The sequence below is a fragment of the Paraphaeosphaeria sporulosa genome, assembly GCF_001642045.1.
Source record: "Paraphaeosphaeria sporulosa strain AP3s5-JAC2a unplaced genomic scaffold CC84scaffold_2, whole genome shotgun sequence".
Taxonomy (NCBI): Eukaryota; Fungi; Ascomycota; class Dothideomycetes; order Pleosporales; family Didymosphaeriaceae; genus Paraphaeosphaeria; species Paraphaeosphaeria sporulosa.
The window spans coordinates 2,758,585-2,783,427 of NW_017253361.1; the positions used below are offsets into that span (position 1 = coordinate 2,758,585).

The 24,843-nt window shown below is 51.6% G+C and overlaps 8 protein-coding genes across 8 annotated transcripts; 4 read left to right on the forward strand and 4 right to left on the reverse strand.

The window, feature by feature from the left end:
• Positions 1-1,030: 1,030 nt before the first annotated feature.
• CC84DRAFT_1083963 (uncharacterized protein) lies at positions 1,031-2,397 on the forward strand (the record flags this gene model as incomplete). The annotated part of the gene is made up of 4 exons (XM_018174030.1): positions 1,031-1,075; positions 1,141-1,359; positions 1,411-1,796; positions 1,854-2,397. The coding sequence occupies 4 exons, from the start codon at positions 1,031-1,033 to the stop codon at positions 2,395-2,397; spliced, it is 1,194 nt and encodes a 397-aa protein (XP_018040603.1).
• Positions 2,398-2,852: 455 nt separating this feature from the next.
• On the reverse strand, positions 2,853-4,513 carry CC84DRAFT_1202745 (uncharacterized protein). The gene has a single exon (XM_018181791.1). The coding sequence runs from the start codon at positions 4,388-4,390 to the stop codon at positions 2,921-2,923; it is 1,470 nt and encodes a 489-aa protein (XP_018040604.1). The 5' UTR covers positions 4,391-4,513; the 3' UTR covers positions 2,853-2,920.
• Positions 4,514-5,845: 1,332 nt separating this feature from the next.
• On the forward strand, positions 5,846-7,263 carry CC84DRAFT_1236727 (L-asparaginase; the record flags this gene model as incomplete). Its single annotated transcript, XM_018183881.1, has 3 exons — positions 5,846-5,870; positions 6,201-6,687; positions 6,741-7,263. The coding sequence occupies 3 exons, from the start codon at positions 5,846-5,848 to the stop codon at positions 7,261-7,263; spliced, it is 1,035 nt and encodes a 344-aa protein (XP_018040605.1).
• A 900-nt stretch (positions 7,264-8,163) lies between these two features.
• Positions 8,164-8,926, forward strand: CC84DRAFT_1138616 (glycoside hydrolase; the record flags this gene model as incomplete). The annotated part of the gene is made up of 2 exons (XM_018176200.1): positions 8,164-8,562; positions 8,619-8,926. Exons 1-2 carry the CDS (start codon positions 8,199-8,201, stop codon positions 8,924-8,926), a joined length of 672 nt encoding a protein of 223 aa, XP_018040606.1. The 5' UTR covers positions 8,164-8,198.
• Positions 8,927-9,021: 95 nt separating this feature from the next.
• On the reverse strand, positions 9,022-12,344 carry CC84DRAFT_1138620 (uncharacterized protein). The gene is made up of 6 exons (XM_018176201.1): positions 10,723-12,344; positions 10,486-10,697; positions 10,216-10,301; positions 9,721-10,100; positions 9,273-9,599; positions 9,022-9,225 (listed from the first exon to the last, which is right to left on the reverse strand). Exons 1-5 carry the CDS (start codon positions 12,159-12,161, stop codon positions 9,518-9,520), a joined length of 2,199 nt encoding a protein of 732 aa, XP_018040607.1. The 5' UTR covers positions 12,162-12,344; the 3' UTR covers positions 9,022-9,225; positions 9,273-9,517.
• Positions 12,345-12,617: 273 nt separating this feature from the next.
• Positions 12,618-14,111, reverse strand: CC84DRAFT_1112366 (uncharacterized protein). Its single transcript, XM_018175314.1, has 3 exons — positions 13,725-14,111; positions 13,568-13,668; positions 12,618-13,520 (listed from the first exon to the last, which is right to left on the reverse strand). Exons 1-3 carry the CDS (start codon positions 14,011-14,013, stop codon positions 12,729-12,731), a joined length of 1,182 nt encoding a protein of 393 aa, XP_018040608.1. The 5' UTR covers positions 14,014-14,111; the 3' UTR covers positions 12,618-12,728.
• A 90-nt stretch (positions 14,112-14,201) lies between these two features.
• CC84DRAFT_1184340 (WD40 repeat-like protein) lies at positions 14,202-15,286 on the forward strand (the record flags this gene model as incomplete). Its single annotated transcript, XM_018180742.1, has 2 exons — positions 14,202-14,208; positions 14,262-15,286. 2 exons carry the CDS (start codon positions 14,202-14,204, stop codon positions 15,284-15,286), a joined length of 1,032 nt encoding a protein of 343 aa, XP_018040609.1.
• Positions 15,287-17,684: 2,398 nt separating this feature from the next.
• On the reverse strand, positions 17,685-23,877 carry CC84DRAFT_1138630 (uncharacterized protein). Its single transcript, XM_018176202.1, has 2 exons — positions 23,205-23,877; positions 17,685-23,154 (listed from the first exon to the last, which is right to left on the reverse strand). Exons 1-2 carry the CDS (start codon positions 23,694-23,696, stop codon positions 17,857-17,859), a joined length of 5,790 nt encoding a protein of 1,929 aa, XP_018040610.1. The 5' UTR covers positions 23,697-23,877; the 3' UTR covers positions 17,685-17,856.
• Positions 23,878-24,843: the final 966 nt, after the last annotated feature.

Genomic DNA, 24,843 nt, shown 5'->3' on the forward strand with positions numbered 1-24,843 from the left:
TCATATGCAGGGCTTGTCCGCCAGCAACGCTGCCGTGACAGCTGGCCCGCCCGAAAGCAACCCTTACTTCAAGCGGATACCACCGCACGAGCTTCCGCTGGAAATAACCAACATGCGAACGTTTTGCGCGTGGATTTGTCGTTACGAAGTGAGGCCTCGGTTATGTGTGCTCCACAATTTTGACAAGCCCTCGCGAATCGATCGTCGCAAATTCGTGTTCCAGCCAAGAATAATATCACCATCCTTGCCGCATTCAGACGCATCTGCGTCTCACTACCAGCCTTAATCGCCGACCATCTGGGATGAGCAAACCATGACCTTTCTCGGTATGCCCACGGTTCCTCCCGTATGTTCGTTGGGCGTTCAGAACCCCTCTTCGGCGAGAAGTCGTGTGCCCTGCCGACCTTGGCCGGCGGCGGCCGGCGGCCGGCACCGGTGGACGGCAGACCTGTAGACAACCAATCAAAGAACGAAAGCTGTGAGCGCGAACAGGACGGTCCTTTGCATCTGCAATTGACAGCTCCCGCCGTTGTTCTACTACCATTGATTTTAGTGTGGGGTTTGACAACCATCAAAACCAATCCAAGAACACTGCACAGTCTTGCCCGCTTCGCCTACATGATTGTGCATATGGAAATATTACGAACCCGCATCCTGTCATTACCGAGTCAGGGGAACACCCACGTTTTAACTAAAGGTCGTGCCCAAGAGAAGATGCCTTAGCACGCTATTGGAACTTCGTCCGACTCGCGCTCCACGCAAGCTTCCGCTTCTAGACTACTCCGTGCAGCCCTGGATCTGACTATGCTCATGCCCATGTCCATGCCCATGCCCATGCCGGCCTCTGACACGTGGGAAGGACCCGGAAGGTGGGCGAAGGTCTCGTGGCAAAAGGTATGTGCGGCAGGCTCATGCTCCCTTTAACACTTGTTGAAGGGCATACTTCTCCAGCCTTGCCGCTCTCTTTAGACTTTTCCTTCCCGTCATCTTCTCAAGCAAACTGGGTCGGTTTGGGTGGAGCCTATTCAGCATGTCTGAACAAACCATTCCAAACCGCGGCCCACAGCTGGTAGCTGTAAGGATCCCATCCTATTCGAAATGTGAACATAGAGACTTGCTGAATACTAATTGAAAGGGCAGGTTTGCTCCACATTCGCTTCTTTGGCATTTGCTTCAGTGCTGCTAAGAGTCTATGTTCGAGTCCGTCTTGTGCGAGCCTTTGGGTGGGATGATGCCTTTATGATCACGGCCTTGCTCTTCCAACTCATGTTCACCGTGTCGGCCATCATGGGTGTCCAGTATGGAACAGGGCGACACATGAGCATGCTCAACCCTCCCGAAATTGAGACGGCGCTGATGGTACGCTTGGTTTTCCCGTTGACTCGTCAGCTTGTTAACACCTTGAATTAGTACTGGTATCTATGCTACCCCGCCTACTGCATGGCCATGATAGCAGCAAAAATATCGGTCGGTCTCTTCCTCCTTCGCGTCACTGTCCAACCGCATTACCGACGCATCATCTACATTGTAATGGGCGCAACAGTCGCTACTGGCCTTGTTTTCTTCTTCGTCTCAGTGCTGCAATGCCACCCGGTCAGCTATTTCTGGCAAAAGTTCACCGGCAGTGGAAAATGCGTCAACATCGACATCATCATTGGGGTCGCCTTCGCGTACAGCGGCGTTGCATCGGTTTGCGACTTCACCTTTGGTCTACTCCCCATCTTCTTAGTGTGGAACTTGAACATGGCAAAGAACCAGAAGCTCATGTTGATTCCGATCCTAAGTATGGCATGCGTGTAAGTAAACAATGCAGTCTACCACAGCGGAATCCATTACTGACTATAAAACTATAGCGCGAGTGTTGCAGTCACCGTCCGCATGGGTTACTTGATGAAGTTCAAGAGTCCTGATTTCCTCTGGGATACTCTCGACGTAGCTGTCTGGTCCGACATTGAGCAAGGCTTGGCCATCACAGCTGGCAGTCTCGCTACCCTTCGCCCACTCTACCGAGACATCACGAAGCGCCTGTTAGGATGGACCGATGCTGGCACGGGCACTTTTCCCACGGAACGCAAGGCGGACTCGCGGAAATGGTACCGCACGCCGTCCGTCGATCATCACAAGAAGAGTGGGCCGTTCAGTCTTGTGTCGATAACACGGGCTGGAGATGAAGAACCGAGAAGGAGCGCGGAGAGTGACGAGGAGTTCGCAGCTCGAATAGGCAGACCAGCGCCACTTCCCAAGTCGAGGAATGACCTCGTTGCGGCCAACGAAGACAGCAAAGGGTTCAACTCGTGGAGAATCCAGGTTGGCGATCGAAGCGATGAAGATCTGACCGTCGCTCGTGGAATTACTAGACAGACAGATGTCTTTCTGGAAAGCAGCAAACATCACTAAATGTGACGAGCGGTTTACTATTTGAAAGCGTACTTGTTCTAATGAAATAATCAAATATCTTCATGAAGAGTGGCTGCTCCCCAGGGGCGAAGGCGACAAGTGTTTGAAAATACGTCTTGCAAGTTTTACCTGGACTCATCATGCTGTTCTAATACGCGCATCCTTTTTGCGTTGCTCGGTCGCGTAAATAGCTGAGTCTTTCTCTGAATGCGTCAGTCGAACGGAACACTACAGGGGCTTCATGGGCGTGTATACCATGCCCGTATGGTCGCGTATAAGTGCCGCGTTGTTGCTCCAAGCTCTTCTTTCGGTTTCCGGCCAGACCCACTAGGATGCTTGTCCGATAGTTTATGACTTACCCACGTCTCTGTCTCGCATGACACCGCGAGCACCCTCGTGCGACTTAGAGGGAGCTCCGCGTCTGGCGTGAAACCTTCGATAGTTTCGCGTTCTTGGACAGAATAATGCTGACCCGGGCTCACTGAAGAACAAAATTAATATTCTGATCGCGGAAAACTTTACATCAATGTGGAGCTGACGAATACTTGGCTCGAAGCATCGCTTCGACCTGCATATCGTGGATTTCTTCCGCGGATATGCCTGCATCTCCCTTAGGCATTGCCTGTACTTGCGCTTCTCCTGTCCCGTCTTCGAGCATTATCTGTTGGATCTCTTCTGTCGACTCCACAGAAGTGCCGACAATATCAGATTGCCCACTGTGCAACTGTTGTTTCGTTCTCGGGGGAGTTTGTCCGCTTCCACCGTTGTTGTCCACTTCGTTCTTGTTCTGTATACCATTATTGTTGACCACCTGACCTGTCGGAAGAAGGTCACCGTGGTATGGCTTCTTCAGGCTCGCGATCGTATCGACGTCGATCTTCCAGATTCCGCCTTTAGAATCAACCGTGAAGGATTGCTTATCAACTGTATACAGCTTCTCGAAGATGGGGTCGCTGTCTTGTCTTCGGAAAAACAATCTTTTCCATTGCTCGCCACGCGCATTCTCGTCTCGACGCATCTGTCGCTGACCCTCTTCAACAATCGATTTAGCGTCAGTGGTACCCTTCATGTCGCCCTTTTGCAAAGCGTCTATCACACCGCCCCAGGCTCTTCGAGATTCCCAGGGATCTTGCTCGGAGCGCTCTGCTACTGTGATTGACACCGAGTTCTGGGCACCAACATCGAATTTTTCTATTTCCTCTCCAGATCGTGCATCGTGCATACTATATTGACCATTCCAGGAACCCTTGGCAGTATACAAGTCGTCTGTGGGCGCGGCAGTTCTGTAAGTTCTCGCTTCGAAGCCGTTCTTACTACCACTCCCAAGCCCCAGTAGACCCTTTCCCTCAAATTTGATCTCTGAAACAATGCCGCTGGAGGATATGATACTATAGCTCGATACTAATTCCGGGTATGGGGTCCCACTCAGAAGGCCTTTGACCTTTACATTTGGGACTGGGATCAGATAGTCCTCGGAGTATTTGTCGATGTGTAGGATTGCATATCCTTTTTGCTTGATGCTCACACTTCCTGAGAACGTGATCTCCTGTTGGGTGAAGCCCTCAGCTCTAATACCGTATTTTTCGTTCCACAGGTAACAAGCTGTTACTGGAGGATGGTGGCTGACTTGCTCAGAGACTAGCCTAGTTCTGCCAGATTCATCTTTCCAAAAGCCCAAGAACAACTCCCCAAGGAATGCATTCAGGGGCTTCTTTACTCCTTCTTCTTCCCTTCGACCTGCGTATTGTTGGTTTCTCAGTGAGCCGAGGAACCATTTCAATACTAGCAACGCTCTTTTTTCTGGGTCGTTCTCCAGCGCTGGTGCAACGAACAATGACGGGTGATCAGCCCAGTATTGTGGTAACTCGACGGTTGAAAACTCGCCCAGAACAAATGGTGGGGCTGTGATGTTACTGAGATCCCCTTGTATCGTGGCTATCGAGGCCAAGAACTCTTTCAACGTGGACCGGTTTGACGTGATAGAATTCGACATTTTCGTGTTTGGTAGGCGCAAAAATTATGCTATAAGGCCAATCATTCTGGGTGACAGTACAAATGGTCGTTGTCGAGCCTGCAACACTAGCGCTGGAGTCATGACGTCGCTGGTTCACCTCACGCGAGGCGCAGCAACATTCAGATCAATTGCGACATGCAGCTACAGCTCAACTACTTGGTTTTCAATTGAAGTTGCTGATTTCTAGTAACCTTAGAGTTCCGCCTGTCTACAATAGCTCTTGATGGTGTTGCCAGTCCAGGGACATTTATCTACAAGGCCAAGGTCTATATCTTGACATATGGATTTTCCCAGGTTCATGTAGTTGCCGTTACGTTACATTCGTCTAATGTTTTTGGTCTTCAGCGTGCGCTATCAATATTTTGCCACTGGTTTCTGTGTCTTTCGAAGAATGTAACGGTTGGTTTGGATTTAAGGAAGCGGGGTTGCAAGATGGTGATTGATAATGTCCAATCGAGACCTTGTGGGGGCTAGTCCAGCAAGACTGGTGTTCATCTGGGGCTGTGTCGGGCCGAGCGACTGGAAGAACCCCACCAGAATGCACTTGTGATGTCATCCTCCTTTGTACACAGAGTTGAACTAGTCGCATCAACGTACCATTTGATCACATAGAGCCTAAGCCAAAGTTCCAATGGAACAATTCCAGACGAAAAAGCTCCCGCTCACTTATAGTGGTTATCATTTCGGACAACGCGCCCGAGCTCGTCACTGTTTAACACCGCACGATCTTTGCTAGGCGCGCCTTGAAGCACACGCAAAATAATGGATGACCGACTATTCATCGCAAACCGCCTGGGATTTCAAAGGCACATCAGCCAAGAATCACGAAGAGGTCATAGCCGCACGCAGAAAAGAGCTGCAAGCCAATCCTGGATTAGCCCAGAAAAAGATGGGAGACTACGACCGATGGTATAGGGAAGACCGAGTTCCGACATGGCAAGAGCCTTTTTTCCCTCAACAAATTGAAATAGAAACGACCGTGAGAGAAGAAAGCTAGGCTGGGTCGAAGGAACGAAAGGTGCAAGAATAAGGGAGAGGAAGCATTTGATCTGAAGTGACCGCATATGCACAACATAGATGATGTTTGCGGTTCTCCACGAGTGTAGCAATTACAGCATGTCATTATCAGTTTTTGTGGGCGAATTGTCTTGACCTTGCGGCTAAGTCCGTAAGCTTCCGATGGCCGAATCAATGGTAAAAGTTGCTGCTCACAGATCCACCGAACATATGCCAGGTACCAGCTGCCAGTAAAGTGGGAAAGGATGTGGTAGTGTCTTAGCGAGCCGCGATACTTACCAACAAGTGGTGTAGGCCCTTGGCAGCGTGCCTTTAACGGCGATCCCCACTGATAACGGTACGTTATCATCAAAAACCACGCGTCTGACTTTACCTAACCCCACGATACCATGATGTTGGCAACCTGCCATTGGTACCATGTGCTGTCATGACGAGCATGCTCGTGCGCCTTCGGTGAGTATTGGGGATGATGCTGCCGAGAAGGAAGAGATAACAATTCAGGCCATTGCTTACCCCAGCCCGACGTCCAGCGCTGAACTCTGTTGAGCGTACTACCGCCCAGGTACAATTCGACGTATAAGAAGAGGCATTTGGATCAGTGATTAGGTATCGTTGTTCAGTCGTGTGTCCTTCAATCGCTAGCATTTCCCAGTCAATATGCGTTTCATCACTGCTCACCTTCCTGCCTTCGCGGCCCTGGCTTTAGGCTCTCCTGTCCATCCACCAAGAACCCCTGCAGCATTGGAGTCACATCCTCTCTGGATCCGACAAGACATCCAAACTGCGATCAATGCTTCCCTTCCCAACGTCACTATCTTCGCAACTGGCGGCACCATCGCGTCACAAGGATCCAGCAACACCCAAACCGTCGGCTACCAGGTTGGCCTAGGCGTACAGCAATTGGTAGATGCCGTTCCCGAAATTCTGAACATCTCAAATATAGCTGGATACCAGATCAGCAATGTAGACTCTGGCAGTGTTAACCAGACAATATTGCTCAAGTTAGCGCACCAAATCAATTCTGAGTTAGCCAGGGACGATGTCAGTGGAGTTGTTGTCACCCATGGAACGGATACTCTCGAGGAGACGGCTTTTTTCCTGCAACTGGCTGTGAACTCGACCAAGCCGGTCGTTGTTGTTGGCGCGATGAGGCCTGCAACAGCTCTGAGTGCTGACGGTGAATTGAACTTGCTGCAAGCTGTTACGTTGGCTGTTAGCGATAACGCAAAAGGCCGTGGAACCATGATCACACTGAACGAGTAAGTCGTGCTTGTCAACGTATATGCACGATCCCCAAGCTAACGATACGCAGTCGCATTGGATCTGCTTTCTACACGACGAAGAACAATGCCAACTCGCTCGACACGTTCTTCAGTACCGAAGCCGGTCAACTTGGATTCTTCATCAACCAGGTTCCCTACTTCTACTATGCCCCATCTGTGCCTATTGGACTCACCCACTTTGACCTTGCGAACGCAACCTCCCTTGCCCATGTGGACATTCTTTACGCGCATCAAGACATGGACCCCGCGCTTTTCAATGCATCGTATGCTCTTGGTGCGGAGGGCCTCGTTTTCGCAGGTGTGGGTGCCGGTGGTATCTCCTCAAAGGCGAGCGAGGCTGCTGAAGGATTGTTCAACGCTACAGGTATCCCGATCGTGGCGAGCCACCGCAGCGTGGATGGCTTTGTGCCTAGCACAGATGAGAGCTTTACGATTGCTGCTGGATTTTACAACCCCCAGAAGGCGCGGGTACTGCTACAGCTTGCCCTTACGATGGATTACGATTACGATGAGATCAAAAACCTGTTTGCGCTTGGCTACCCCAAGCCTTGAAGGACTATCATGATTAGAACACAATGTGTAATAGATTATCAACAGCGAAAGTACATGCTTATGATATAATTGAGGTGTAGCGATGCTGGCAATGACGATGTTCCCGAAGTTGTTTCGAAACATTCTGGAGTAGCAACTGTGGGCCCCACTGACCCCCCTTCATCTCCTACCCCCGCTAGCGCTTCACCACCTCAACTGGTCCCTCCATAAATTAACCAATTGTGATACCAAGCCTTGGTACACTATCAACAGTGGAGATCGAAATGGGTTTCAAATGACGTTATGCGGTTTTCAGGCATAAATTTTTCAATGTAGGTACCTCGGTTTCCATAGGCATCGATGTCAGATTTAGTTGATTGCGGAATCCTGATTCAGTCAGGGCCCTCCCTACAGTATTTGACGAGAACTATGATTATTCTCTACGGAGCACATTAAAGTCTACACATCATACTACGGTCTAAACGTATGATATTAACCGCGGGACCAAGAAATCTGCTTCCGACGGTTGAACGCAGTGACGCGTGGTGCTCAGTGACAACTCCCCGCCAAGCACATTGAAACATCCCCCATGATCTAGAGCCAATGCTATGTTTCGAGCACTGCACCAATCACCTCGCGATCCCCAATGCATTTTTTCGTACTCTCCGCCCTGGTTCGCGGAACTTTTACTTTTCCAAGCTTTTTGTTCGTACCCACATGGAAAAGTCCAGAACAAATCTGGCTCGGTCCGGCTAGGTGGTCCCGAAATGTACGCTTCACCAAGACCGAAGTAGTCCACCGAAGCTTGTTAGGCATATCAAGGAGCTCCTCTTCTCATCATGAGTGGGTTGTTATAAAGCGTCCAGTCCTTTTCTCAGGTTGCCTCACCCATCGTCGAGCACTCCCTCTTTCATCACCACCAAAGTCTGACAGGGTAATCATCTCCATCCATCAATATGGTTTCATTCACTGCCCTCTTCACCGCCGCGACTGCGTTCGCAGGTGCGCTTGCCGCGCCTACCGACCTCGCCAAGCGCGCTCCTACTGAGCTTGTCGAGCGCGGCACGCCCTCTTCAACTGGCATGAACAACGGCTACTACTACTCCTTCTGGACCGATGGCGGCTCCGATGTCACCTACACCAACGGTGCTGCAGGAAGCTACAGCGTCAAGTGGGCCAGTGGTGGTAACTTCGTTGGTGGTAAGGGATGGCAGACCGGCTCCGCGAGGAACATCAACTACAAGGGTACCTACCAGCCCAATGGAAACTCTTACCTCGCGATTTACGGATGGACTACCAACCCTCTCATCGAGTACTACAGTGAGTATCCCCATAAATGCCGAGATCCAAAAAGAACAACATGCTGAAAAGACCAGTCGTTGAGAACTTTGGCACCTACGACCCTTCCTCTGCCGCCACCGTGAAGGGAAGCGTCACCGCAGACGGCAGCTCTTACAAGATTGCGACAACCACTCGCACCAACGCCCCCAGCATCGTTGGAACCTCGACCTTTCAGCAGTACTGGTCCGTCCGCAACAACAAGCGCAGCAGTGGTACTGTCACCACCAAGACACACTTCGACGCTTGGGCCAAGATGGGCCTCAAGCTCGGAACGCACAATTACCAGATCGTTGCTGTCGAGGGTTACTACTCCTCCGGCTCTGCTTCCATCACTGTCTCTTAAGCGCAGAAGGAAGATTGTTAGGGGATGTACGGATCGATTGGGCGATTCGCCGACTAATTTCTTCACACTGTATATATTCTTAGCACATTGTAGATACTGCTTTTATCCATAATCGTTGTCCGTATCGTGACACGGGATCATTCACTCGTATATCCTTAAGGTGCATCGCGAGCGTATCCATGATGCAGGTATGCAAAGCCCTCGTAAGACAGATAATCGTTGTGTCTGTCGAATTAGCTTTACTTCTTCATATTTGAATGTTAAATAATAAGTATGCGCCATTGTTCCCCGTGTTCTCACTTCGAGATGGTCAGTCCAATTCAGTTTCGGATTGACGCTCACATACCTTGCGTTTTCCCAGATTCAGTCTTCTACCGGCCAGGGAACGCGCTGTACATCACATGTAATAATCTTTTCGTGTCAGAAAAAGAAATCCATTGCTAAAGCAGCAGCACCGGCACTGAAGCCGCGTACGGGTCCGACTGTATGAGTCTTGCGGGTCTTGCACAAAGGAAACCAGCCATCTGTCGTCATATGTACAATCCGCCTCTACGTTTCTGTCTCGATGACCATGACGCTGGTCGTAGATCCTTACTCCTTCGTGTCGGGGTCCTGAAGGATGCCCTCGGCTTCCAGCCGTCGGCGGGCCTCCTCGAGAGCCCATGTTTGGATGCTACGCAGCGTTAGCCCTATGCACACGGTTCAAGCACGTCATCCACGCGACTCTTCGTCACGCCGCCCAAGCATGTAGCTGTTTGCTCTGCTTGTGCATGTGCCAGGACGTTTCCACGTACCTAGTGTCCGGCTTGAACGCATATGCTACGATCGCCACGGCGAAGCTGCCATAGAACCCCCAGTACCAGACGCCTTCCCACCCCTCCTTCTGGTACTTCTCGCCCGGCTTGACGCCAAACAGCCATCCCGACGGGGGATCGTAGCTCGGGCCGTGGCCACCTTGCGCGCTCTTCGTCTGCGTGAATGTTCGGCGGAAGGACAGTGGGAACTTGAGGTTGGGCTGGCGTGTCGCAACGACGGTCGAGGTGCGCGCGGCGGCGCGGAAGGGGGCGAGCGAAGGCATTGGGTCCCGCGGATATGTGTGCGGTGTACGGTGAGTGGAGATATGTGAGTCGTGGTGGGCGCCGAGGCGAGAAGGCGGCGTAGAGTTGTGCAGGAGCTGTCGTCGTGGGCGGGTTTAGGTTGTCGTCGGCGAGACGGCGAAGCTTGGCGGAAGGAGTCACGTTTCGGCTTAGCGGCTGCGGGCGTGGGGGAGGCTCCGTCTATCGGAAGACGTCCCTGTCATACACGCGAATGCGAGGACCATGGAAGTCTTTGTCAAGATAGAATGTCGCATCATTGTCTAAATGCGAAGCCTGGACTATCTACAAGGCTGACATCATCTGTAACCCTAACGCCTGTATATATCATGCGGCAACTCGTCTATCACGGTAGCAACAAACGCTTCAAGCCGCGTGTATGGAAATGCTTCAAAGTCCTGAACGCCCATCTCTGGTACCCAATGCACTTGTGTCGCAATTCATCATTCCCCTCTCCTGTTCAACGTAGTCCACTCCAATTCTTAATCATCATACCCCAACTCGTGACCTGACGAATCGCAGCGTGGCGAACGTGCCCGGGATGCCTCAACATCAGGCGGATACTTTCAAAATGAAACCCGAGGTAACTAAGCAGGAACTCCAACCCGCTTCTCGTTCTCTTCCTGCTCAGTTGGCGAGACGGTGACGTGAGACATGAGACTGGAGATCTCAGCGGTCTCAGGATCATCTACCTTCCGCAACTTCTTGGTGTCTGGAAGCTCGGCGAGGAGCTCAGCAGTCTTCTCTGCCTCTACCTTCTCCTGCTTCTCATCCTCACCCTTCTCAAGCTCGGCGAGCTCATCATCGATCTCAGTCTCGTCGATCGGGGTGGCAGATTCGTTGATGATGTTCGTGATTTCTTCAGTGGTGGCAATCTCTTCATTGACTGAGTCCATCACCTTCTGCACACCCTCGGCACCACCAACCTGCTTGTTCAGAAGAGCCATAGCCTCCGCACCGGCTTTCATGGCCTCCAGCATTCCGACATGGTCCGCGGCATGCTGGAGCTTCATATAAGACTCTTCGAGCTGCACGCTCAGGTTGGTGTAGTGCTCTGCCGATGACTCACTCAGCTTCTTCGAACGTAGACAAGTCTTTGCGCGAGTCAACTGTTTAAGCTGCACGGCTTCCTTGGCGGCCATTCCAGACTTTTGAATGTTTTCGTGCAAGAGAGCAAGGCGTGCTTGCACCCGATTGATCGCATCGTGAAGCTCGGCCATTGCTGCATCTTCTTGAGTGACTGGCAAAGGCAAATCCTCCGCATCAGCCTTAAACTTGATGACGTTTCCCTTGACTGCTAGTTCATGTCTGTCGCGGGCCATGTGTACAAGTAGAATGTCTAGGTCGCGTGCGCTTATTGGCGCATTGAGATTGAGTACGTTCCGAAAGCGTTCGAGGAAGGCTGCCTTTGAATATATTCGGTCGGCGATCGAGACGTTCGGTTGGTCGCGCTGCTGGTTAAGTATCGCCTCAGCGGCAGCTTCAACGTTCGCCACGACCACGAAGGGCCCAGCCGGCAGCTGGGTGGAAGGACCGAGTAATTTGTTCCTGCCCAGCTCCCATGCACCAGACAGCACACCGCCGACCGACACCTTTGGAAGCTTGAACCATGACTTGTCGTAGATCGACTGGGTCGATGTTAACCAGTCTTGCGCTGATACGAAAGCCCCTTTCTTGATCGCATCTTGCAGCACCTCTCGTAAGCAGGTCGGCAACCCGAAGTCCCTATGCTGCAAGGCACGCGTGAGCTCCCGACCGCTGTCGATGACCAAAAGATTACGCGTGGCTCCAGAACCAGGTAGCAGACCCTCGCGCGCGGCATGTTCGAGAGCCCTCTTCCAGGCGTCGAGGTTCGCGACGTAACCGTCCGGGTTGATGTGTTGCTGCGCTCTGAAATCGGAGTAGAGCGAAGCAAGCCGATTGGGGTTCTTGAAGGCTTCTTCGTGCGTCTGAATATACTCTACCGGATCAGTCATGTCTGATTTGCGGTATCGAAGACAGGGGCCGCGTCGGCGTAGCAAGCCCGGCGACCTTGGTTTCTTAAACAGTCGCTTCTGAGGTTGCGCAGTTGGAGATGACGGCTGTGCAGGGGCACCCTGACTAGCGCCACTGACGTCCCACCTGCGCTTGAGGACGCGCATCTTGCCTGCTTAACTTTGATCTTCTGAACCGTGTGCCTACGCGTGCTTTGTTAACCATCAACAAAGATGAGACGGTAATAATGTAATTTGGATCCGCTCTTCGGATGATAAGCGATATTAATGTTGCGGGATCTGGTCGAGTTGCAGTCTTTCGAGTGGGCGCGTATCCGTTTCGAAACGGCTTACGGTGTAGGCGTGGAGGGGTTTATGAACCTCGCGCGCGGCCACGAGTTTCACCGCGACGCTTCATTACGCACTAGTGGCCAGAGGGCCTACACTTGGAGGTCAGGTGGCTGACTTTGACTGGACCGTTTTATATAGGAGTTATGACCGAGACGCGTGGACGTCGAGTGTGCGGACATGTATATTCTTCAACAGACTGGAATTACGCTGGCAATCAACATTCTTCTAGCGCTTAATTCATAGCACAAAACAAAGACAATCATGAGCATAATCGGCCGCAACCTTTAGGTCTTACACCTCGAGTCAAACAGGTGATCCCAAATCTATCAACTCAATTGTGGTATCATATGGTCCTAGAACACCGCCCGATGCATGAAGAAGAACTCACTTCTTCACTATTTTAACCCCACCTTCCTTCTTACTATCTATGAAATTGCGCATCTCTTCAAGATCGTCCTCCATGTCTTCGTCATCGTCACCCACCCCTGTGGTCTTCCTGGGCTGGGCAACTTCCTTAGCAGCTGGCGTAGGTTCCGCTGGCGGGATATCATGCGGCGGATCCTTCATTTCTTTACTCTCTTCTGCCCATGCACGTCGCTCTTCTTCATCCAGCTCATCGCGTCGGTCCAGCCACCTTTCCTGGACGTCGCGTGCATCCATCGTGACACCATCTGATCGCATAGCCATCTGCCATACGGTATCGTTTGCACCTTCAACTCCCCCAAACGCGTAACCTCCTGCTCGGTCGATAGCATGCAGTAGTGTCATCATGCTCCTCTTATCCTCCACAGCAAGGGTTTCGAAGCCGACTAGCGCAAAATCTTCGATTAATTCGACGACTGCTTTGTTCAGCGCCGAGAACTTTGAGGTGGGTTCCTCATCGTCTTCCATATCTGTGTCCGTTTTGCCGTCTTTTTGGGCCGAGCTTGGCCCTGGGATACCAGACGTCTGTTCTCGGTTCAAGTGAGGAAGCAGGTAATTCAAGTCTTGCACCTCCGTATAGAAGTCAAGATTGAAGGGCAGGTCTCCGTAGTCGCGCAGGTTGTCGATCTTGGTGAGGACGTTGAGTTGTGGGAGATCCATCTGCAGCATGCTTCTGAGGGCGAGCAGCAGCGAGGACACATATAGCGATGGTCTCGACAGTATGATTGAATCGGTCAGGTGGACGACAACGAGCTGCTGGGCGTCAGTAAACGTCGGCGACGAAGAGAGGTGGAGAATACTCGGTACCCAATCTTTTGGAGGCGAAAGAAGATATTCCGCAGCGACGCATGGTGTGTGAAGAGCTCGACCTGGCCGGGACAGTCGAACAGTATGTAGTCATCTACCCAGACTCAGCCTTTGCTTTTTCTTACGGCGCGCGCATGGGTGCTTGCGGACCTCCGAGTTCTTTCAGGCCTTTCTCCAGCCAGTCAAAGTTGTGTTCCAGCTCCTCCAGCGCATACAGTATGCCTCCGTTGGGCCCCAGCGACTCCTGCTCCATGATCTCGTCTATCGTGACGAGATCCCTGACGTCCAAGTCGGGCTGGTACGAGGTGTGGTCGTTGGCGGGATCGAGGTTGACGACGGAGACTTTGCGCCCGATCGCGGTCATAAATTGCTCCATGCCGTCGCAGTACGTCGACTTTCCGGACCCCGGCGGCCCGATGACCAGCTGTGCAAATGGCATCTTGGAGATTTCGCGGCGTTGAGGTCGGAGAAGACAAAGGTGCAGGCGCGGGGCGCATCGACAAGGGAGGCGTGGGGTAGCTTGCAGCTCGAACCTTCCCTAGCCGGAAAAAGGAAGGGCCGACCATGTTTACTGGAAGGCGCCGCCATGTTCGAAGCAACAATCACTCATTGCCTTCCCGCGCAAACATGTCCAGTAAGTGCCGCTGTTTTGTTCCAAGTTATGTCCGCTGCTAATGTCGTCAAAAGGCCAATTTGAGCTCGCTCAGAATCCCACCGATCCAATCTCCGCCGTCAAGTTTGCGCCTCAGTCGTCTTCGCGCCTACTCGTGTCTTCGTGGGACCGACATGTCTACCTCTACGACACGCTTGCTGAGCCAGGCGGCAAGCTTATCCATAAGTTTGAGCACCCGGCCCCGGTGCTAGATGTGTGCTTCGGGCGGGACAACTTTGAGGCGTTCAGCGCAGGCATGGATTGGGAAGTGCGCAGAATCGATCTGGAGAGCGGCAAAAAGACGGTCCTCTCAACACATTCAGCCGGCGTGCGCAGCGTCTTCTACTCGCGGCCTCACAAGCTCCTGGTCTCTGCGTCGTGGGACTCTACCCTGCATCTGCACGACCTGTCACAACCCGGCGAGTTTTCGACCGTTGCTCTGCCCGCGAAAGCATTCTCCCTCACCGCTTCGCCTACCAAGCTCGTGGTAGCCATGGCCAATCGCGCCGTCTACATCTACGAGCTGGACAAGTTGGCGCAGGCAGCGCAGGCGGGCGGTGACGCAGATGTGCAGCCGTGGCAGCAGCGGGAAAGCAGCATGAAGTACATGACACGCGCCGTATCGTGTATGCCCAACGATGCTGGATACGCCAGCTCAAGCATAGAAGGCCGCGTAGCTGTGGAATGGTTCGACCCGAGCGAGGAATCACAGTCGCGCAAATACGCTTTCAAGTGCCACCGACAGACCGTCGACGGCCAAGATATTGTATACCCTGTCAATGCACTGGCCTTCCATCCTGTCCATGGTACTTTCGCATCTGGCGGAGGAGATGGCGTAGTTGCATTGTGGGACGCCGTGCACAAGAGGAGGATAAGGCAATACCAGCGCTTTCCAGCAAGTGTGCAGACAATCGACTTCAGCGCTGACGGAAAGTTTGTGGCAATGGGCGTCAGTCCAGGATTTGAGGACGGTTCGGATGATGTTCCTGATGGCGCTATCAAGGTTTACATCCGTGAGTTAAGTGATACGGAGGCGAAGGGCAAGGCGTCGAAAAAGTAGGACATTCTGCAAAACTGTAATGCTACAGGCGTCAGGCGTTATGCGTTAGGACCGAGCGTTGGATGCAGGGATGACCACTGTCTACACCAATACCCTATGCAGACATGACTGCAGCAATGCGGGAATTGGTCTATGAGGTAGCGCTCTCAATCATCTGCAAATCAATATCTCAAATCTGGATACTGGGACCCCTCATCCCGTGTGTTCTTTCGACCGTTTGCGGAAATGTCAGCACATGGGTTGGGACGAATAAAGGTGGCCCGTGTCATGAAAGGATGGAATGCGCCTTACATAACTTTGACTCGGTGCACTCTTTAGACGCACGGGGCGGCCTGCCAATGGCTCACGAAGTATAAGACTCTGTCATTTCGGTCATTGCTCGGTACTCCCGCTAGTTGTGACTTTAGAGCCTATAGATTAGGTAAATACTTCGTTCTTTTGAAGCTCCACTGCCTTCACTCGTCTCGATCTTTCTTATGCGTCACATGACATGTTTCCGACGCCACATGTGCAGTAAGCATGTTTGTTACTGATGGTTCTCCTCAGACCGTTGTCGCGGCCGATAAAGACTTGTTCGGCCATCGCTCATCCCTTCGAAAGCGCAAACCTTATCGGACATCCGATGCGCCATCAGGTCTATGCGCCTCACCACACTTGGACGAATACCGGTAGTCATCGTGAGACCATCTCGGAACCGCTCCGCACGTCTCGGTCTTTGCCATCTCAACATAGCCGACAACAAAAACCCTCCACTTACATACCCACTCCAACATGTGTCGCCGACAAGTCTATACCTGTGCGACTTGCTCCAGAGACGGTCCCTATGACTGGGTGCCACCATTCTGTACACGCTACCGGACAGCTCTAAGCAAGCCTGAAAACCGAGGCGTCATTGGAAACAGGATCGAAGAGGATGTCTTGCACTACCAAGTCTGCGATGTTGATACTGTTCCCGAACGCCTACCTCAGTCTGGTCCGGAGGGAGGCCATGCTCAGTGCAGCTTTTGTTTCACGGCAGATCAGAACAAGGAGAACACGCAACCACGGCAGGAGCGTAGCTAAGGCACATGGAAATAGAAGGAGCCAGAAGATTGGAAAGCTTACATGTGTATAAAGGGAAAGCTGTATTGGTAAGGGTCTAGCATGTGTATACTTGTTGGCGTCTGGATATAGTTATTCGTCTGTTCTAAATTGCAATATGGGAATAAAGTGAGAGCAATTGCTATGGAGTTGGATACGTTTAAGTGGTGAAAACTGAGCGGTTCTTATGCGTCTTCCAGCGTCAGAACGGCGCATTCTGCATGCTTGAGGAGACATATCACGCAGTCTTACTGACTGATATTGAGCTTACCTGCACTTACCTAGTTTTATGGGGCCTGACTTGACTTACCTGAAATTTCACTTTGAGAGGCCAAAATACGATCGAGGCCTAGCTTCAATTGCTCGCATAAAGCGACGCGGTCCGCCATGCTCTTCCGCGCCATTTCACCTTGTTGAACTCACCTGCACCTATCTGGACTTTCGGAGGCCTTGGTACCATCAAGACTCATCTTCAGCTGGAGGACTGGAGAACCGGCAGTTCTCCGAACCACAATGACAAACCTCATTAGCCTTCCAGTAGCCCTCACCGTAATTCATGGTAATCTCTTCCCCGGCCTCGATCGGCTTAGTCGTAACGACCATCAGGACCCTCCGTTCCATACCAACGCGTGCGGAGAAGAACTTAACGTTCCGGTCGCAAGAGTGGTTCATGAATCGGAAGATAGAGCCTATACGCCCGGCATCAATCCCGCACTTTGGCTGTCGACTTTCCGCAGCCAAGGCGCCCCGCTGGGTCAGGTTCGCCCTTCCGATAGGGATGTCGGCCATGTACCGCGTCTCCTCGTCAGACCTGTTCAAATCTAGTGGGACAAGTTCTCCGGCATACTCGCCAAGGACCTGATTTTCTTTGATGCCAAGTTTAGAGAACAATCCGTACCCCTTGCTCTGCGTTAGCTCGATGGTAACGGCGTCTGAAGAGAACAGCTCCGTGCGGTCCGCGAGCTTTTGGTACTCGCAAAGGTAGAAGCTTTCTTGTCGACAGACGGCACATTCCTCTAGCTGATGGGGAGACCCCAGAAGGTCTTCAAGGCTTGTGGGTGGCCAACTACCCCTGTGGTAATATGGCCTCTCGGCACCCTGCCAACGATCCAAACTGAACTCGTTCTCCTCAACAAGAACGACACCAGGAAATTCGCGGAAGATTTCAGAAAGGTGATCAACGCGGCTGTCGGTAGATGAGCGCGTCTTAGGCCTCCTCGCCAGGGTCTTGGTTCTCGCCATACCGCTAGAGTTGAAGTGCAGAAGAACTTTTAAGAAACTAGAGTGAGCAAACTGCCCTGTCATAAAGCTAAAGATTGTTCTACTTCAAGAATCCACAATGCGAATACCACTGTGTCGCAAGGTCGACTCGGGTCGACTCGCTCATTGTACAAAAACAGAGGCATACAGTGAAACCTCACTCAAAATGTGAAGAGCATGGCGCTACCAATCATGCTCACGAAATGAACCTCTAACAGCCATACGCGTGCCTAACTCGTTCCCGAACTCGACTGACTATCTGACCGCTTAGGCAACATAATCTCCTCTAAAGCTACGCTTCTCCTCCTCGAACCCATTGCTCCGAGCAGACTTGGTCGTATGCTGCCGGCTGAACTTACGTGCCCTTCATCATTGCCCTGCCTACGCCCCGCAATTGTGCTGCTACTGCTGATCACGTTCCCACTGAGTGACCATGGGCTGCTGGCTGGGCTGGCGCCGGAGACGAAGACTGCCGGTGGCAAGCCCAGGTTTGGAATATTGTTGTCGAGAACAGGGAGTATGCGGGGAGACGGCGAAGGGTGTGGCGCTTGCTTGAACGCCTCGGTAGCATAGAACGCCTGCAGAAGAGTAGCATTCGAGCAGAATGCCTCCAGCTCATCCTTGACCTGCTCGGGGGTTTGTATTATGCCAGTGCCAGCTGGCGTTGCAGTCGCTGTGATTGGAGTAGGGGTAGTGGATGGTTGAGCCTGCAGCGCACTGTGCAGGAGGCTAGAGTCCTGTACTGGACGGGCTAGGGGACTAGAGAATGGCGACCGATGGGGATTTGCACGTTCTGCTGGGGTTGTGGGCATCCGGTCTTTGTCGTTCACTGCGCGTTTGTGCTCATACGGATCTGTCGGTCTGAACCTGTTCGTGTCCTTTGCGCGATTGTGCGCCAGGCGATTGGCCAATACTGCGAAGTTGCCATCATGCAAAATCTGTGCCATGAGTGTGCCGCTCTTGTGAATGAATTGTGTATACTTGTAATCCGGACTGCCCCATGAGTATGCCACCTCTACATCGGTAGGGAATGAATCAGCAGATTCAAGATCCAGTACGAAATTAAGTCTGCGTAGTAGAGCTTTATGGTAAGCGAACTTGTCATTCTTGGCGTATTGCGCCGAGAAGTCCCAGCCAGCTTCATTCTGCGTCTGAGGTGGTTGTAGGGCAAGCTTGACTATGTACGGCTCGCGGAAAGGGTGATGGTCGGCAATATTCGACGCTTCCGCGATTGGTACCTCGACCAACTTCAGGCCGTACTTTTCAACACTGGTGGCCCAAGATACGATGGCGTCCTCGATCAGCTTTGCCGTTACATTCATCCAATCTATTCGAATGTGGTAACAGTTGTCTGGGTTAGACAACCGGTCGTAGTGCAGGGAGATGATCTCTGGCCGATAGGAACGCTTGCGAGGGTCCACATCGTATCGCATGACACGCGACAAGAGTACTTTACGTTTGGGAGTGCCCGAGCGAGTAGGCGTTTTCCCTCCGTCCTTCTCGGAACCCACGCTTGACGAGTCGCTAGTACTCGGGCGTGAGCGCAAGCTTCCTCTCGAAGCTAAAGGTGAAGTACGTGGGCCATCGGAAAGAGGCGTAGAGGGGACAGATCGATCAGGTTTACGAAGCCCGAACCAACCACTCTTCGACTCAGGTCGCGGGGCCCGGTATTCGGGAGCGACTGAGTAGAAGAAGTTTCCGTCACGGAATGCATGCCGTTTTTGGACGTGGACGAAGAGCCCTTTCTTCATGAGTTGGTTTCCTAGGTCCACAGCTTCGTCGCGCGTTTCAACATCCTTGAAATTCGACAACAGCCAACTCGTAAGGTCAAAACCAAGGAAACAGTTGTAATGCAACCGCATGTGCCAACGTCGGTCAAGCATAGGGATACCATTTTCACCTTGGATATCTTCAGCAAGCTTCTTTATATCAATATTGGATGTCTGGTATTGTTCCGTCTCGGAGAAAATTGACGTCGGAAACTCGCTAGCGGTGTCGTCGATGAGAGAATTTTCCGCACCTGCAGCAACAATAGCGGAGGGATCACGAGTTTGATATTCTATCGCCAGGGGATTTGGGTCCTTTTGTTTTCGACTGTTCGTTGCCTGAAAATGACGCTCCTCTGGCGGAATGTAGCGGTACTTCTGCCATACTTGAGTCAGCTTCCGAATACCTTCGAGCCGGATTTCTTCCTCGGAGTCCTCAGCTAGCATTGGCAGCGGTCGTCTATTGATGGTTGGAAGATCGACCGGTATCAGTACGAAACGAGCTCTCCAAAACCGCAGCACCTCGGAGAATTCGTCCTGGTATCCAGCTAGGAAGGAATCGATGAAATTCCAATTATACTCCTTTCGAGGTGGACGAAGTATGACATTCCGTGGTTCATAGTTGTCTTCAAAAGCTGTTCGGATGTACGGTCTATAAGGGAAAGGTGTATCGATACCCGCCGACGACTGGAGCGCTGTTGTGGGTTTGCGACTGTACCGCTTGATCTCAACCTCGCCACCAGCAACACAAACAAGCTGGTGAATATTATTGCCGATACTGAGGAACACGGTGTCTCCATCACTAGACATGTAATTCGCATCGAAAATGTTGGAAAGGTCTAGTTCACGGCGTCCTGAGAATTCCGCTACTGCTGGGCCAACGATGATCTGGAAACCATGAGATAAACGGAATGCAATGAGTTCGCGGACTAGAGACTCCCTGGACTTGGGAGCTTCGAGCATTTCCTCGTCATCGTTCTGTGTGATTTTGTACGGACTTTCATTATACTCGGTCGCCAGCTGCTCGGGACTAGGAAAGTATTCGTTTGTTAAGGGTACCGCAGCTGGGGAGCAAAGTGATTTCCACTTCACGGAAGCAGTCTTCAATCGCTTGGGGAACACATGCTGCCAACGTCGGAACTGGCTGGCAATGCTGATGTTGTTCTTCTTTGGGTTGCAGGGATTGACCAGGACAGCCCAGGGAGCGATGGCACTGGTCGGTGATAATGTCCGGGGAATTCCTTTCGCGCCGCCACTTGTCGACATCATATTCAAGTCCGGTTTTGGAGGAACTGAGTCACCCAAGGCACGCGAGCCCGCAAGTAAGAAAGTGGATCCAGGATCCTTGATAACCGAGCTCGGATGAGACGGAATCGAAGTCTTCATTGAGCGGAAACCCTTGACTGTTTCAACCGAACGGCCCACATTTCCTGGCAAAGATGATTCCTCAGACGACAAGCCTGCTCGAGATACACTTCTGATGGCGATGGGCTGTGATTTCTCCACTCGTGTACTTGCTAGCTTCTCAGCAATAGGACCTGTATGGTTTACACCCCCCGCGGCCAACTTCGCTAGTTTGACTTTCCCCGGTGTGATGTCGATGGTAGCCTGGCCGATGGCTGCCTCTGTGGCCGCTTTCGGGGCTGTACCTCTCTTTCCGCCAAAACTGATCTGTCTAAGAAACCACCGTGCAGGGTTCGTTTCATTTGTCATAGAAGTTGCAGTGGTCGTGCGAGGCAATGGTGGAAGTCCGCTATCTTCTGGAGGGCTATGGCCTCGACTTGGCGCAGGCGAATCGCGCGGAGTTGAGTACTGTGAAGTACGATGATCGTTCGAGTCTCCGGAAGCACCCCTTCTATGCGATGTTGGTCTACGTTTCACAGTGCTCGATTGATCGCCCGCCATTTGTCGGGCCAGCACATCCGCACGTGGTACACCAGGGCCGTTGTATTCAGGTGTCTGAAAGGCGCTCACACGAGAAGGCACATCAGTCTCCTCAGATACGTCTCGCATGGGCTGCGGAGGATCTAGGCCAGCATGAACTCGAGATGCTTTTCCATGTGACTTTGCGACACTACGGTAAGAGGATGCTAATAGCGAGCTTTTAACCGCCTGTTCTGCTGAGTCAACTTTAACAGTCGAAATACTGGGTTGCTTTGCGAGCTGAGATTGAGTATGGCGTATGTTCTTGTCCATCCGAGGAGTGAACACGTTGCTGTCAAAATCATCCATCCACCTCTCATGCAATCTTCTCATCTCATCAAGCTCGCTTCCAGACTTTTCTTCGGTGCCATTTGAGGGTAGTCTCCCCGTCATCCCGGTTATGTCTCGAATGGCAACAGCTGTCGAAGCAGTCTCTATTCTCTCGCGTAGTCGCTGGGGGTAAAACGGATCTTCTTCCAAGTAGGGTATCGATATGTCGCCCAGTTCATTTTCCATGACTCCCATCATTTGCAGTTCATACATTCGACATCTGAGCGCAAAAGAGCCGCTTTTCTTCTGCACTCTCTTGATAATTTTCTCAGATTTTCGCACTTTGGCAAGCTCAAGGATTTCTTCGAATGGACCGGACCAGAAGGATATATCGACCCAGTGGGGCATTGCATACCGCCACTGCTCTTGTTCTTGGACATCTGGTGGGTCCCCGAGAATGATTGGAGGGGCCTGTAGAGGAGATCTTCGTATCACTGATCCGAAGTTCGGTTTGTTTTGGCGAGGTGTCTTTTCGTCATAGTAGTCAAAATCCTTTACCGGTGTGTTTTGTTCCTCAACGTCGCTCGCACTTCCTTGCAAGCTCGACATAGAACGAGGGCTCCGGTATTTGAATAGTGGTACAGAGTGCAGTGGCATAGGCGACAGGCACACGAGATCGATACCTATCCCAGAGCCCACCAGAGTGTCAGTGGTCAACTTGAGCATGTTGTAGTCGACCTCAAAGACGCCAGTACCAGCGGTGACAACAATAACGGAGATGCCGGTTCGCACCAGGTCTCGATCAATGTAGTCTTTTGCAAATTGGGCGCCAGCTAAGTTAATTGCTTCTAGAATGTTGCCCTGGGCAGCCGTAGATGGTTTACCCGCGATGACAAGCTGAGGTTCGGGAAGCCCCGGAGTCGCAACATCTGCTGTCGATGATGAATATTGTTGTCTAGGAATCAGCGAAACATCTTTGAGGAATGAACGAAACTCTTTCTTTAGCTGGTATAAGATATCGACCCAGTCCCCACTGGCCATGTCTGAGACTACAACGCGGTAGTAATCGCGAAAACGTCCAGTTCGATGGTCGAAACCTTTGTTGTCGGTGGTTTCATTAGGTTGTTTCGGTGTAGACTCAGGGTCATACTGCATCCTAGTGAAAAGTATGATTGTTACAAGATGTCGTGCGTTAATCCTCAACCAACGCTTGAAGAGATCCGGTAAGAAGCCATTGACCACTTTGTTGAACATGATCTCTCCAGCACCCTCGGCGTCGAAATCCCACATCTCTTTCGACATCTGAATGAAGAGCGTGTAACGAGCAGATTCGCTGCGGAACACAGGCTTCGTTAGGGAGGAAAAGTAACCGGAGTGGGTTGACTGTCCGTTGATATATACGTTCTTCACCGTTGCCTTGATTGTTCCCATGAAGAGTAACTTTTGCCCTCGATACACGGTGCGGTTACTCAGCTCTGCTATCGACATGCGCCACATATCAGCTCTTGCCAGGTATTCATCTCGGAAGGTGACCTCCACGTGAGAAGCAGAGTGCTTATGCTCATCGGCCTAGCCATGTCAGCATCGCACATCACGATAATCTGTACGATCGGTCATACCAATGTAACAACAACCTGCATGCGGTTGCGCAGTCCGAATACTTTGGCAATCTTTTCGGCGATCGAGACTTGCAAGTTGGAATGTTTTGACTTCAGATCGGTTGGAAAAGGTTTCGCAACAAAAATGTAGGATTTTTCCGTATCCACTTCACGGTCTTCTTGGATAATTGATCCGTTCTCATCAAGCGTGACCTTTATGGATCCTCTACGACTTCTTCGTGATATTGAGTCTGTAGCCGCATCCTTGGACTCTTCGACTTTCGCCTGAATGCTATCGTCTCCGACATTCCTCGACGACGACTGAAAGTCACGGGTAGCTGTACCGTATTTGATAGCTATGACTTGAATCAAGGACCCCGGTGTGGCTGGGAGCTCCGGAAATTTATCGCTATTGAAAACAACATCGTCTCTTGAGAAGTTATCGTCATGTGTCCAGAGTGTGCAAATCTTCTGCACTCGCGTACGCTTTCCGTGGTGGGTAGACCGAGACATATCTTAGACTTGCTCACCAGCGACGGCTAACTGATAGGTATGAGCAAGCGTCTTTCATTTCGATTGCGAGTTGTCATCAGGCCAGAATTGGAAGCGCATCACCGCCAGGCTCAGAACGCTATGACACAAGCTAACGAGTGCGACCACTTATGCTCATGGATGGTGAAGGTGCTTAGGTGTGGATGGCGCACGTCGAGCTATGAGGATTGCCAAAGCTCAAGCGTGAGCTTTCTTGGCGCGCTTGCGCTAAGACCAATGTGGACCATTAGCATTAGGCACTGTAAGTAAGCAAAGCTACATCACGTGACACTAAATTTTCAGAGAGAATACCACACAATGGAGACAAGCAAACAGGATATAGAGAGCTGTAGTAGGTTCATTAAATACATCATACGGCTATACGACAACCTAGCAGCTTGAGATAATTAGGGGCCAGGTCCCAAGTACCATTGGACGGCACGCGAAGTGCCTTTCTATCTACAGTCTTTAGGGTAGTGAACATTCCCTACAATATTGTACAGGGAGGTTCCGCAAGCTCAGGCTAACTATGATAGTCCAGCTCTGACGAGCGTTTGTTCCCTGGCCCTATACCCATACAAGGCAGCGCTCGTTGACCTTCCTTCCTTCGATCTACAGATGACAACATCGTCCTCACAATGGTGTTTCAGCAGGAAGCCTCGCGTGCGACACAGACGACATGCTCGCAGTACACAACCTTCGAGTCTAGCCATCTCTAGTCGCACCATGATTCAAGATCCAGGTAACTTTAACCTACTAGGCCAATTACAAGCTTTTGATATCGGACATCGATGAAGACTTTGCGTTCTTCATGTGACTAAACAATTGCTTGCGATATGAGCGGTGGGAAAATTTCCCATGTCCGAGAGGCACAACCACACAAGATTGAATCGGTCGATACTGTGTACGCATGGATTTTCTCTCGGCAGAACTTGCACTGAACGTGAATTAACCAGATTGCGGAGAGTACATGCGCAGAATGACACGGTGAATACGGAAATCAAGCTGTGACAAAGTGCCACTGAGGCCTGGAGTTGCATGCCGGTGAGTTTAGCCTCGAGCCGAATGTCAGGACGCTGAACAGGCAGAGTGCCCGCAACGAGACGTTGGTATCGACGGGAAAACTGGG

Excerpts from the sequence above, each read along its gene's own strand:
- CC84DRAFT_1138620 (XM_018176201.1), bottom strand. The coding sequence starts at position 12,161 with ATGCGCGTCCTCAAGCGCAGGTGGGACGTCAGTGGCGCTAGTCAGGGT. Across the intron at positions 10,698-10,722 it reads GAGCTTCCAGACACCAAGAA|ACCGCTGAGATCTCCAGTCT; the intron begins GTTGCGGAAGGT and ends GATGATCCTGAG. Across the intron at positions 9,600-9,720 it reads GCGTTCAAGCCGGACACTAG|CATCCAAACATGGGCTCTCG; the intron begins GTACGTGGAAAC and ends AACGCTGCGTAG.
- CC84DRAFT_1112366 (XM_018175314.1), bottom strand. The coding sequence starts at position 14,013 with ATGCCATTTGCACAGCTGGTCATCGGGCCGCCGGGGTCCGGAAAGTCG. Across the intron at positions 13,669-13,724 it reads AGGCCTGAAAGAACTCGGAG|ATGACTACATACTGTTCGAC; the intron begins GTCCGCAAGCAC and ends GAGTCTGGGTAG. Across the intron at positions 13,521-13,567 it reads TCCAAAAGATTGGGTACCGA|CTCGTTGTCGTCCACCTGAC; the intron begins GTATTCTCCACC and ends GACGCCCAGCAG.
- CC84DRAFT_1202745 (XM_018181791.1), bottom strand. The coding sequence starts at position 4,390 with ATGTCGAATTCTATCACGTCAAACCGGTCCACGTTGAAAGAGTTCTTG.
- CC84DRAFT_1138630 (XM_018176202.1), bottom strand. The coding sequence starts at position 23,696 with ATGTCTCGGTCTACCCACCACGGAAAGCGTACGCGAGTGCAGAAGATT. Across the intron at positions 23,155-23,204 it reads TGCAGGTTGTTGTTACATTG|GCCGATGAGCATAAGCACTC; the intron begins GTATGACCGATC and ends TGACATGGCTAG.